Source organism: Orcinus orca, chromosome 4 (assembly GCF_937001465.1).
Source record: "Orcinus orca chromosome 4, mOrcOrc1.1, whole genome shotgun sequence".
NCBI classification, from domain to species: Eukaryota; Metazoa; Chordata; class Mammalia; order Artiodactyla; family Delphinidae; genus Orcinus; species Orcinus orca.
The window spans coordinates 112,018,563-112,031,457 of record NC_064562.1 but is presented as its reverse complement, the minus strand read 5'-3'; the positions used below and the strand labels follow the sequence as shown (position 1 = coordinate 112,031,457).

General features: G+C 42.8%; 1 protein-coding gene and 1 long non-coding RNA gene across 16 annotated transcripts in view; one reads left to right on the top strand and one right to left on the bottom strand.

The window, feature by feature from the left end:
- LOC117197712 (uncharacterized) overlaps positions 1–12,895 on the bottom strand; it is a 180,266-nt gene that overhangs the window by 73,494 nt on the left and 93,877 nt on the right. The window lies entirely within an intron of this gene.
- CC2D2A (coiled-coil and C2 domain containing 2A) overlaps positions 1–12,895 on the top strand; it is a 137,868-nt gene that overhangs the window by 36,605 nt on the left and 88,368 nt on the right. For all 15 annotated transcript variants that reach the window (XR_004478510.2, XR_004478511.2, XM_033410669.2 and 12 more), the window contains 5 exons: positions 4,390–4,491; positions 5,236–5,412; positions 7,835–7,997; positions 11,799–11,935; positions 12,537–12,668. Coding sequence is in view for 13 of the 15 variants with exons in the window: in XM_033410669.2 (XP_033266560.2) it covers positions 4,390–4,491; positions 5,236–5,412; positions 7,835–7,997; positions 11,799–11,935; positions 12,537–12,668 (711 nt within the window). In the remaining 2 variants the exon portion in view is untranslated. The remainder of the gene's footprint in view (positions 1–4,389; positions 4,492–5,235; positions 5,413–7,834; positions 7,998–11,798; positions 11,936–12,536; positions 12,669–12,895) is intronic.

The window sequence follows — 12,895 nt, the reverse complement described above, 5'->3', positions numbered from 1 at the left end:
ACTATTTATAAAGTGCTACTCGGTGCCAGGCATTTTGCCAAGTCTGCCCCATGTTATCACATGCCCTTATCCCAACACACCTATGAGGTGGGCACTATTATTTCCATTCACATTTGATATATGAGGTTCAGAGGGGCTGCAAAGCTATCCCCAGGTCACAGAGCATGTACGTGGAGGAGTCAGGATTTGACCCCAGCTCTATGTCATTCCCAGTCTGTCTCAAGGGTCAGTGTTGCTGGGTCCATGGATCTTGCTGGGAAACAGAGAAAGAGATGAGAGTAGAATCTGATCGTGGGGGCCTGAGTGTTACACTAAGGAGCACTGATGGTTTTGCATAAGCAGTGGAAAGCAATTGACAATAGGATCGGGAGGTGGTTTGAACGCACTGGGTTGATTTCTGTTTGAATCTGAGATGCTGGTGAGGCATCACAGCACGTGTTCCTCTGGAGATGCACATAGAGGAAGGGACCTGGGCCTGGAGAAACAGATTTTCGAAGCGTTTCTACTGTGGTCAGTTTTGAAGTTTTGAGAGTGCCTTTGCTTCCTGAGGGAAAGAAGACTGAATGAAGACAGTCTTACACTTGGAGAAAAACTGACAGTAAAAGCCCATGAATCAGAGTAGAAGCCAGTAAAAGACAGAAAGACGTAGCAGGGATGTTGCTGAAGGACAAGCATGTAAGAGGGTAAAAGAAGGAACAGAAAGAACAGAGCAAATGGCTCAATGAAGTGTTTGCAAGTCTAATCCAATGGTTTGTTGTTGATGATGATGGTTTTTTGTTGTTTTCAAAGTCTATGCTTTAGGGATATTTCTGAAACACAACCACTGATTTCTTAGATGATGCCTTTTCTTTTTCTATGATGAGATGCTACAAATTTTTACCTATATTCGTCCCAAACAAGCCAGAGATTGCATGATTACAAGGAAAGTTGCAGCCGTCCTCATAGGTTGTTGGAACATTCAGTCAGTCCCCTAAAAAGGCTTTATGACAATTTGCTACTCCATTCTACTGAGGACACATTTCTTGTTCTTTAATTCCAATTTATTTTCTTCCGTAAGAGCCATAATTGTAAGAGCCATAATTCTAAAATACTGGAAAATAAAGAAAAAGTCCCTGAAATCCCATCATGATGACACAAACACTTTGATTGTTTCAGCAGTTGTGTGAGTCTCGGCTTCTGGTCAAGTGGCCTAAGTGATAGGAGGGCCTGGTCTCCTATATCCGGCCTTGTATGTATCTTCTGATGGATAATCATTTCATACAGTCATGGTAGTTTTCACTTGTCCATGGGCCATGAATATGATACCCAAATCAAGTTGGAAGCTTTAGAGGTAAAAATGTAGTCTCTTAGCCCATAGGGTATTTATTTCTCCTTGTGAGCAGGACCTTGACCTGTATGTCTGTCATAGTCTATCTCCCCTAAGAGCCATTCTGTGGATTTGAGGCAAACATCAACTGCCTTGCCCTTAGACCTGATCTCATGTTGCTAATGGAACATACCATTCACAAGCACATTTCTTCATGTATACACCTCAACCCAGAAGGAATATCTAAAAAGTGGTCCATTTATATCCTATGGAGCAAAGAGCAAAGCACACGAAGAACCCAGATGCTGGACCTCAGCTGCCCAGCATTCAGTGCTGGCAATCTCACACACTAGCTGGGTGACCTTGGACATGTAACTTATCTACTCTCTGGACCCCACTTTCCACCTCTGTAAAATAGGGATACTACTAGAACCCAATTCTTGGTATTGTTTTGAGGATTACATGATCTCATACATGCTACAGTGTTTCAGACAGCACCTGGCACATGGTAAGCCCTCTCTCTGTAAGTGGTAGCTAGTGTTAGAGGCTGTAGGGTCAGAGTGAAAAGGAGAAACCAGTTGGGAATATGGTAGAGAATCCAAATTATCAACACAAACCTGTGCTTAACTCTTGTTTGCATTTCTGTTTACTTTATACTCAGCAGACTTGTGATAAGAGAACAAAGCCAAACACAAATCTCTAAGAACATGTCAACATCAAAGTGGAAATAACACAGAACTTTTGACTACTTGGTCTCCACTAGACACCACCATAACGTCTTTATTTTCTGGGCCTGGTTCTCTGTCCCAGGTGACCCAAGTTCTGATCCCTTGACACACTCTACCTGTGGCCCAGCCAGCATCTACAGGAGACTCCTTCCTGCCAGGTGCCCACTGGGCTCTGAATACACAGGGATGTCAGTCACAGCCTACACTCAAGGATCCCAGTAGGGATGACAGGCAGGTTATCAGACAATGGAAGTACAGGATGATTAAGATCTGTGGTGGGTGCTATTAGGAGCTCATAGAAAGGGCACGTGGCTCCAGCCTTGGAGTCAGGTTACGTAAAATCTGAGGAGTCTTGGCGTAGGCAATGGTTCCTTATCTCTGACTCCAAAACACAAGTGGCAAAAGAATAAATAGATACACTGGACTTCATCAAAATTAAACATTTCTGAGCTTCAAAGAAACCATCAAGAAAGTGAAAAGACAACACACAGAATGGGAGAAATTATTTGGAAATCATATATCTTGATTAATATCATGGCTGATATCAAGAATGTATAAAAATCTGAGGTATCTGCAAGACAATCCAGATTAGGATGTCTTTTAAGGAATTAAAAACATTGATTAGCAGTTTAGAAGAGAGATCAGGGCTAGAACTAGTATATTTTGTAGTTATGGTATGGTAAAAGTAATGAGACTTGATATTGCCTAGTTCAAGCTAGAAGAGGGCCATAGAGCCTTCTTGGAGGATATAACAAATTCAAGGGTGAGAAAGAATTCCTAGCTGGACACATGCACGTATCATGATAGGCATTCAAGTTGAAATTAAATGTCATTATTACTCTAAGCTTATATAAAGATATTATAGATAATAGTTCTTTAAAATTTAATTCTGCACACTCAATCCTTTTAAATATATTTAATAGCTTTTAATATGCTAGTATAATTTACTTTTAAATATTTTTAGATCTTCATAAAAATTAAATTACAAGCTTTTTGATCAAGTCCATAAATATCATAATAAAACCGTCAATATTACAATAAAAGACACCAATGAAATTGTATTTTTGGAACTTAATAGCCTCTATGCCAAGCAAGTAGAGAAAGGGATGGGAAGAAACAAAAAGAATAAAATACTAATCTCCACATACACATATTTGCCACATGGAATTTAACCTACTTATCTTTTTTTTCTAAACGGCTAGTGTTTCTGCCTGGTCTTGTGTTTTAGTATCATCATCTTTACAGTTCTCTAAAACCCAAGGCTTGCCTACACACAGAGTCAAGCTTCTCTTCTCTCTTATTGGTTGACCCCTTGGCTTGTTTTCATGCTGTCAAACATATCAGTCTCCCTCATGGGCTATCGGAGGTGGGGGATTCTGAGGCAGGCAGGAGCAGAATGGCCTCCTCAGCAGTGAACGAGAAAGCTTTAGCCCTGTTTTATGAGAAGACTAAACTTGGAAAATCCTTAGAAAGTCTTCCTGATCCAGCACTGGAACCTGATCTTTAGTCTACGCTAATTTTTTTCAGTTGTTTCTCCTTACACTAAGTAATACCCATCTGCTTCTTTCCTCATCTTCAAAAGCACCATTTAAAATTTTGGAATTTACCAAGACAAATAACAACTCTTGGCATTGCACTGTGACATTTATTCATTAGCACGCCTTCAACTTCTATATAATTGAGTACTAGTACATAACTACTTAACTTTATACTGCAAAATGAGAAGATGGAGGAAAAGCGTAGAATTTTACATAAATTGGAAGTGTATGTATTTTCTTGCTAGTATGATAGATTATACCCAATTGATGTCCTCATTTTTATTCTGGCCATTGCTGGACATCTAGCTGCACTTAGGTGAAATTTTATAGCACCTTATCTTAGCTGTTCCAAGTGTTTCTAGCTTTCATCACACAGGTGTCTCTGGATAAATGCCTGAGGAGACTCAGTCAGCCATTCTGAGATTTAAACAAAACTGAAAGGCCAGGGCTGGGGCAGCCCTTGCCCACTTGGACTTATTTATAATCATTGATACTTTTCATCATAGACTGTTTGGAAATGATGCTCTGTGAGCTGGATAATCTATTGATCTATAGGATGAAATAACACTTTTCATTTTCAGGTTTAATGACTATAAAATTTTATATTTGTTTAGTCTTGAGACAGAGCTGAGTAAGAAAATATTCAGCCACGTTAACATTCAAATATATTTGAAATTTGTAAACACTTCATTCCTTAGAAATGGTGAGATGCATCAATAGTCAGAAGATAAGACTTTTGAAGGTTAATGCTTGTTTTAGAACATCCTTAGTTTCTTGATGTAAATGGTGTCTCTATCATTTTTTTCTACTCGTATAGCCAGGTAGAGAGGTACAAAGGACTCAACAAGAAGATGACTCCCAAGGTTTTTCAAGAGTAAAATTCCATGATTCTGTGCGAAAAATCAAGTCTAAACCCCCGGTGAGAAATCCTGTCTTTTTAAATCATGTTTGTTTTAACTCATGCATTCTTTAAATCATGTATTTTGTTGATTTGTTTGTTTTTCAAAAATATTCAATGAGAAATGACTATACACACAAGCTGACTCCTATTGCATGGAGTATGCGAGAAAAAGTATGAGAAATGATTCCTTCTTTTGAAATCCTAGAATCATGTGGAGAGATTAGAATACTGCCTACTTTGGGGAAGGGAAATGCATGGAAGGGCAGGAAATGTTCATGATAAGACTACTTGTTCAGCAATGAAGTTGCACCAGCTTTTACTACGGGGAAAAAAAGGGGATAATAACTCAAGAAGAGTTAAAACAAACTCCCCAAAATGATCTTTTTTTTTATAAAAAAGTTTAACAAACACTGTATTGCTCAAAATTAAAAGTATCTCAGCATTGGCCTATAAAACAATTGAATCCACTTTTTTGCATTTTAATCATCTTTCCTAAAGCATTTACTGATATAAATAATGTATTTATGTGCTTGTAGGAAGGTAAATAATTGCTGATTTATAAAAAAAGTAACTCATTAAAGTTACTTAACTAAGGAGGCCTGTTGCATCTGTTAAAGTTCACCACCTTCAACAAAGGTAATATGCTTAGGAGGCCTAGAATGTGCCTGATGCTCTTAGCATCCAGCCAGCTGTCAGTGAACCGTGCAGAGGTCACCTCAGTTTAGATAATCCCAAATTCTATTGCTTGCTGCTTCTCTGTAGGTTCCGCCTGGCTTCCCTTCTGCTGAGGAAGCTTATAACTTTTTTACTTTCAACTTTGATCCCGAACCAGAGGAATCAGAGGAAAAACCAAAAGCAAAAAGTAGACATGGAACTAACCAAGAGGAGGAGGAAGGAGAGGAAGAAGAGCCACCTGTGCAAGAAGGAGTAAACAAAATGGTATTTAGTATTAGGATGGTAATGAGGAGAGGGATGATGATGGTGATGGTGATGATGCTATTGGTGATGATGGTGATGATGGTATTGGGGATGATGGGGATGATGGGGATGATGATCGTGATGATGGTGATGGTGACGATGATGGGGACGATGATGGGGACAATGATTGTGATGATATCCCAGCCAGGAAAAAAGTGGCTGGGAACAAACTCAACACCACCACACAGAACAACTCATCCATGTCCTAACTGAAAGCAATAAGAATACCAGATTCACATTGCTTTCTTAGCCCTTGATTTTACCCCATAATCTTGGGACTAAGTACCTTAATTAAATCTGTCCATCTTTCTCTTGTGGGAAAAAAAAAAGTGTAGCAACATCATTTACAGATTTTTCTTGCTAGACTCCACACAAGGATTAGTATTCATTTCATATACAAAATGTTTACCTCTCCAAGGCAAATGAAACCTCTCTCTCTCTCTCCCCCCACAACCTTACAGGTGAGCAGGTTTTTGTGCCCCATACCACACCCAAGTTACAACTCAGATTCTGTAATTGTGGGTGGGATGTGTGAAATCAAAGAAAACATGCTATTAAAAATGGGCAGGGGCTTCCCTGGTGGCACAGTGGTTGAGAGTCCGCCTGCCGATGCAGGGGACACGGGTTTGTGCCCTGGTCCGGGAGGATCCCACATGCCGCGGAGCGGCTGGGCCCGTGAGCCATGGCCGCTGAGCCTGCGCGTCCAGAGCCTGTGCTCCGCAATGGGGGAGGCCACAGCAGTGAGAGACCCGCGTACCACAAAAAAAAAAAAAAAAAAAAAAAAAGGGCAGAGGACTTGAACAGCCATGTCTCCAAGGAAGATATACAAAGGGCCAGTAAGTACATGAAAAGATGCTTAACAGCACTAATCATTAGGGAAACGCAAATCAAAAGCACAATAAGATACCACTTTACACAAATTAAAGTGACTATTATAAGATAGATGGATAGATAGATAGGTAGGTAGGTAGATAAAGGAAGGAAGGGAGGGAAGGAGGGAGGCAGGAAGGAAGGAAAAGTGCTGGCAAGTATGTGGAGAAACTTGTGCATTGTTGATGGTGATGCAACGTGGTACAGCTGCTGTGGAAAAAGCCTATTTCTGAGGTTCCTCAGAAATTGAAACATAGAACTAACTACCATACAATCCAGCAATACCCAAAAGAACTGAAAGCAGACACTCAAACAGATATTTGTACACTCGTGTTGACAGAAGCATTATTTACAATAGCCAGAAAGGAAGGAAATTCTGACATATGCTAAACATGCATGAACCTTGAAGACATTATGCTAAGTGAAATAAGCCGGTTACAAAAGGACAAATATCGTGTGATCCCACTTTCGTGAGGTACCTAGAGTTGTCAAGTTCATGGAGAAAGACAGTACATTGGTGGTTGCCAGGGACTGGAGGAGGGGGAAACGGGGAGATATTGTTTAATGGGGACAGAGTTTCAGTTGGGGAAGATGAAAAAGTTCTGGAGATGGATGGTGACGTTGGTTGTACGACAATGTAAATATACTTAATGCCACAGAACTGTACATTTAAATGGGGTTAATATGATAAATTTTATGTTACTTATATTTTACCACATTAAAAAACAAAAAGGAAAACACACCGGAATGTTTCAGAATTTGCACAGTTGGCCTATTTCTGTGCTTAGCTTTTAGTCACTTCCCTTGAAAAATGACTCCCAGAAATGGAATTTCTTACCTAGGTCTATGAAAGCTTGGGAATACTTTAGTGTGCTCTATAATAATTGTTTTACAAATCTATATTCAGCTAGTTCTGGCTCAGGATGTCTCATGAGGCTGCAGACAAGGTGGCCAAGGCTGCATTCATCTGAAGGCTTGACTGAGTTGGGAGGGTTTGCTTCCAAGGTGGCTCACCCATCTGCCCAGCAAGTGCTGGTTGTTGGCGGGAGGCCTCAGCTCAGACCTTCCTGTAAAGCTGCCTGAGTGTCCTCATGACATGACAGCTGGTTTCCCCAAAGCAAGTGATCTGAGAGGAAGCAAGGAGGAAGCCAGGATGCCTTTTATGACCTAGTATCAGACTCTACATAACCAAACTCATATTCTACTCATAGAAGCTAGTCACTAAGTACGGCCCAGATAGAAAGGAGGAGTATCAGGCTCCACTTTTTTTTTGCGGTACACGAGCCTCTCACTGTTGTGGCCTCTCCCGTTGCGGAGCACAGGCTCCGGACGCGCAGGCTCAGCGGCCATGGCTCATGGGCCCAGCCGCTCCGCGGCATGTGGGATCTTCCCAGACCGGGGCACGAACCCACGTCCCCTGCATCGGCAGGCGGACTCTCAACCACTGCGCCACCAGTGGCGCCCTCTTGCTGTTTTTTTAATGAAATAATGCTGTTTTTTTAATGAAATGCAGGACGAGGAAGAGCTGCTCGATGGTGGGGATACTGAGCATCTCCTACTGGGCTTAGATCACGCGGCTGAAGATTTTGTGGCAGTCAGACCTGCGGAATATGAAAGTGTCCACATCCGTCTGCAGATGGAAAAAGAACTCCTGTTCGTACCCAGCACGTTGACAGGTACTTGCTCTCTTTATCGTCCTACTCAACTTAGGCATCTTCGTTTTCCTTCAAATGAAATGTGGCTGGTGTATAAGGATGCCTGATTTCCACAACTGATCCCAATTTCTAATCTGATTTCATAATCAAGAAATATGTTCAGACAAAAAAATATAGAACATGGGAAAATATCCATTCAACAACACTTATCGATATACTAGCAGAAGAAATACCAGGATGCTATGGGAACCCCTCCACCAAATCCATGACCAGTTCTGGGGCTGAGAGTGTGTGAGACTCTGAGATTCAGGCTGTGAAATGGAAAAACTCAGTTTCATCCTCTACTTACACTCAGCACTTCTAGAACACTTCTGTGACCAGATGTGTGGGTTTCTTCCCACAGCAACCAATTCTCCAACACCAGCTAGGTGTCCTACAACTGAATTCTGACAGCGTCTACCTGGGGTTAGCACAGAACCCACAGATTTAGGGCTCAGTCCCACAAGACTTCCCCCTACCTCCCATGCCAACCCTAGGTATTGGGTCACCAGGTTACCCACAGCTCTATTTGACTCTACTACAATGAGGTGGTTCCATGACACCATCTTCAGGTTGAATAATTTGCTACAACAGCACGTAGAACTGAAGGAAACACTTACTTATATTTACTGGTCTATTATACACTAAAGAAAATGGTAGAGGATGCAGATGAAGAGATGCATAGGGCGAGGTATGAGGGAAAGCTTCCATGCCCTCTCCAGGCACACAACCTCCCAGCACCTCCATGCGTTCACCAACCAGGAAGCTCTCTAAACCCCTTCAGTGAGGATTGTTACGGAGGCTTCAATTATGTAGGCATGATTGATTACATCATGGCCACTGGTGATGGATTCTCTCTCTAGACCCTCTCCTGTCCCGGAGGTAGGGATAGAGGGAGGCAGATGCTGAAAGCCCCAGCCCTCTGCTCACATGCTTGGTTTCCCTGGACACCAGCACCCATCCTGACAGGAGCCCCAGCCACCTGTCATCTCATTAGCATACAGGAGACAGTTACCACTCCAGAGATTCCAGGGGTTTGAAGAGCTGTGTGCCAGGAAGCTGGCTGGCCAAGCTTCCTCCTCCATGGGGAAATGGCCAGGCTACTGAAGCCGGGACCATCTGACTGATTCCCAGGTACATCTCCTTTCTCCCTCTCTTTCCTGGGTCTCCCTTTGCTCTTTTTTCCCCCTGGAATTTCCTTTCCTCCTGAGAGTTCCTGAGGGATCCCCCTAGTTCCAGTGAGTCCTGCAGGAGTGCACCCCTCAGGCTGGGAAGGAGGCCTGAGCTTATCTTACTTGGAAGTTGGATTTCTTTTCATTTGTCCTGTTCTATTTAAGTTCCAATTAAATACTGAGCCAAAAGCAAATTATTGTTTCTTTTTGAGAGGTCATTTTGAATCAACTATGTTCAAAGTATCATAATTTGCTGGACATCCCAAGTTTCTTTTTCAAGAAGGTAGCTGGCAAAAGTACCCAAGGATTTTAACTTTACAATAATAATAATAGTAATAATAACAGTGAATGCATTCTGTGCGTTGATTCCACCTGGTACTTTTCCAAATGCTTGATGTGTATCAACGAACGTGCCTCACCCACCCACCAGGGCTGGAGAAGTGACTTTTTGTCATGCCCATTCTACAGATGAAGAAGTAGAAGCTCAGAGGAGTTAGGGATCTGGCCCAAGACCATGAAGCTAGTAAAGCAAGGCAGGTTTCCGATCTAGGGGACCTGCTCCGGAGGCCACCCACGTGCACATGCATCCTGATGCTTCTTCGGGGAGAGAGGCGTCGCAGCAGCCTTAGCCAAGGAGGAGCTTCGTCACTTGGGTTTTTGCTCAGAGGATTCACTGTCAGGCCTCTCCCTGGAGCCCACCTGAGTTGGGGATGGAGGTTAGACCCCAGGGGCTGTCTCAGACCGGGCCAGAAACTGGGAGTTGGTAGAGGCAGTGGAAGAGGCTTAGGGAGTCCTGGTTGCACTGCGCGTGCTCTGAGCAGGGAATCGGGGCCTCCATTCCGTGGAGGCAACCCCACGACCAAGCACAGAGACCCAGCTCTTCCTTCCTGAGGTATGACCTTTAGCATGTTCCTCTATTCTCAGGTGCCTCACCTGAAGACAGGGGACAATGAAACTATCCTGTAAGGTGACTCTGGGCATTTATTTTTATTTTGAGCATTGAGGAAATAATATGAGTGAAGTGCCTATGTTGCGACTAGCACTTAGCAGGGGATGAAAAATAAGAACTTCTATTACTGTTGCTGTTTTCTTGTTACTGTTTAGAGAATGGTCTCCAAAGCAGAGTGAGTTCATCCCAGGGGTATAGGAAGAAAACATCAAGACTTCTACTTACATTTATTTTTAATCTCATCCTTTCCTAATTTAATTTTGCTTGTGCCATGTGCATACATAATAAACAAACATACATATAATGAGCAAGTGCCCAAAACGTTGCGATGAAAAGCTTTGAAGACCATTGGACTAGTGGTGGACTGACGTTTAGACTTGTGGATAGATGAGGTGGGGGACAGAAAAAAAGGTAAAACGATAGTTTGCTTCGCATTTTCTAAGGACCCAGAGATAGGTTTTCCTAGGAATACTGGTATTAGTTGTTTTTTGTGGATGGGTTTGGGATGCAGCGTGTCCAAATGGCCACACGCTGGAAAATTAGCAGATTCAGGGATTTGGGGTGTTTTAGAGTGAGATAATTATAAAACAAAAACAAGTCTCCACCTTTCATTGTTCACTGCCAAATTGCATCCTGACCTTCATGTCAGCAGCGGCCAGCTTCTCCTCTAGCCCACTCTGCTGAAGAAGCAGGCCCAGATGTCTTTTTGGAATTGCGGATCTGCTCAGTCACTCCCTGGCACAAGGTCTTCAGTGACCCCACCCCCTTGACCAGAACCCAAGCTCCTCTGAGACGTGCAGGGCTCTCCCGGCTCTCCCTCCTGCCCTCTGCTGACATTATCTCCAGGCACTGCTCCTGCCCTCGGCACCACTGCATTCTGGGTGTTTCTGTTTCCCACTCAGCACAGGCTGTTCCCTTGGGCAGACACACTTGCTCGTCCCATCCCCAGCTCTTTCCTTCTCAATCTTCAGGAGGCAGTGCAAATGGAAAAGCCTGTTTTTCACCGCTCCATCTCAAGTCTATCCCCTTCCCGCCCTGCATTATTATCACAGGTGTTCTTTTCTTCACCGTGCTTATTACCATTCTCTGAAATCATCTTGTTCCGTCCTTTGTTGGCTGTTGCTGCCTGTCGCTCCCACTGACCCCACAGAGCCTCCTGAGCACCGGGCACAGGGAAGCTGTCAGCAAAGATCTGATCTATGAACAGATCAAAGAGTGAGGGAGTAAATGAAGTCACGTTGACTCAAGTGAACTTTTTAATTTACAAAGCACTTACTCATACTTTACTTCATTTAATTCTCCCAAGACCCCAAAGAAATAGATATTACAATCACTTTTGTATGAAAGGAAAGGGTTCAAAGAAGCATCTGGTCCAAATTCACTCTGCTGATGAGCCCAGGAGCAGCTCCTCTGATTTGGGTACCACAGTCCTCGCAGTGTGTGAGGCCACGCGGGCGACTTAGGTGTAGAATATCCAACATGATACTGCGGGTAAACACATTCATCTTTCCCTTGGTCCTGCTTCCATAAATCAGTTTGGAGCATTTGCAGTTTCCAAGAACATAAGTAAAATCTCCGGTGGTGGTTTTCATTCACGAAATTGCGGTTTGAAACGTTCAGGTTGGCACTAATGAGGCTTGTATTTATTTATGAACTGTCTAGTGCCTACGTATAAAAAGCTTCCTGAGAATGTGCAGCCCAGGTACCCGGAAGACGAAGGTCTTTACATCGGGGCAAGACTGGAGGTGCCGAGAACCAACCAGAACATCATGGAGAACAGGTTGCTGATGCAGGAGCCCGTAAGCTCTCAGCCCTGCTGCCTCATTGTAGCCCAGGAGGGATTCATGGATACTCTTTATCCTATGGGCCATCACTGCAGCGTGGTACTCATTTCCTCCTGAGAGCGTCCGCACAGTGGTTCATTCCTTTTTTTTTTTTTTTTCAATTTATCCTCAATATGTTCAGTGGCCCTCAAACATCACACCCTCTCCTCTGCTCAAATCCCATCTTCTGCAAGCTGGAGTCAGGCTCCTCCTGTAAATCCGATATTGGCAACCTTTTCCCAATTCACAGAAATTTTTAATCGTCCAAAGATAGAATGTTCTCAATTGTTTTTCTCCTTAGTTGCCTTTCTTAATTTTTGACGAATAGAAAATACATTTTTCTTAAACAATCCTTTAATTTTTTTCTTAAACTTTTTTTGAGGAGAGAAGGTTGAAAACTATATCTTAAATTAATTCTGGGGGCATTAGTGAAAACTCAATTTCTAATGGAAACAGAGACTTTAAAATATTTACCGGGCAGGGGGAAGGTGCATGAAATACGTATGTTGACAGAGAATTTCCCTGCAAACGTTGTTTATTTTGTAAACCATTTTCTGTCCCTCTGCTTGATCCCCAGGGGAGGAGATGGTTCGGAGATGATGGAAGAATCCTAGCACTGCCAAACCCCATCAAGCCATTTCCTTCAAGACCACCCATGCTGACACAGGAGCAAGACATTAAGGCAGAACTCGAAACACTGTATAAAAAGGTAAACCTCCCTCCCCATTTTTAATACATAAATTTGCTTGAAAGTGCTCTGCTTTTTGAATAGATTGGAATGATGAATTTGCAACATTCTATTTTGACTTTTTTTTAATAATTCACTATCTTACACATGCAAAGCAAACAGCAGGCATATTATATAAGAGTGAGTCTCCTGCCCTCACCAAATCCCTTCTTAAACAAGGAATGAGTTTACCAGGTAGGAATGGCTAG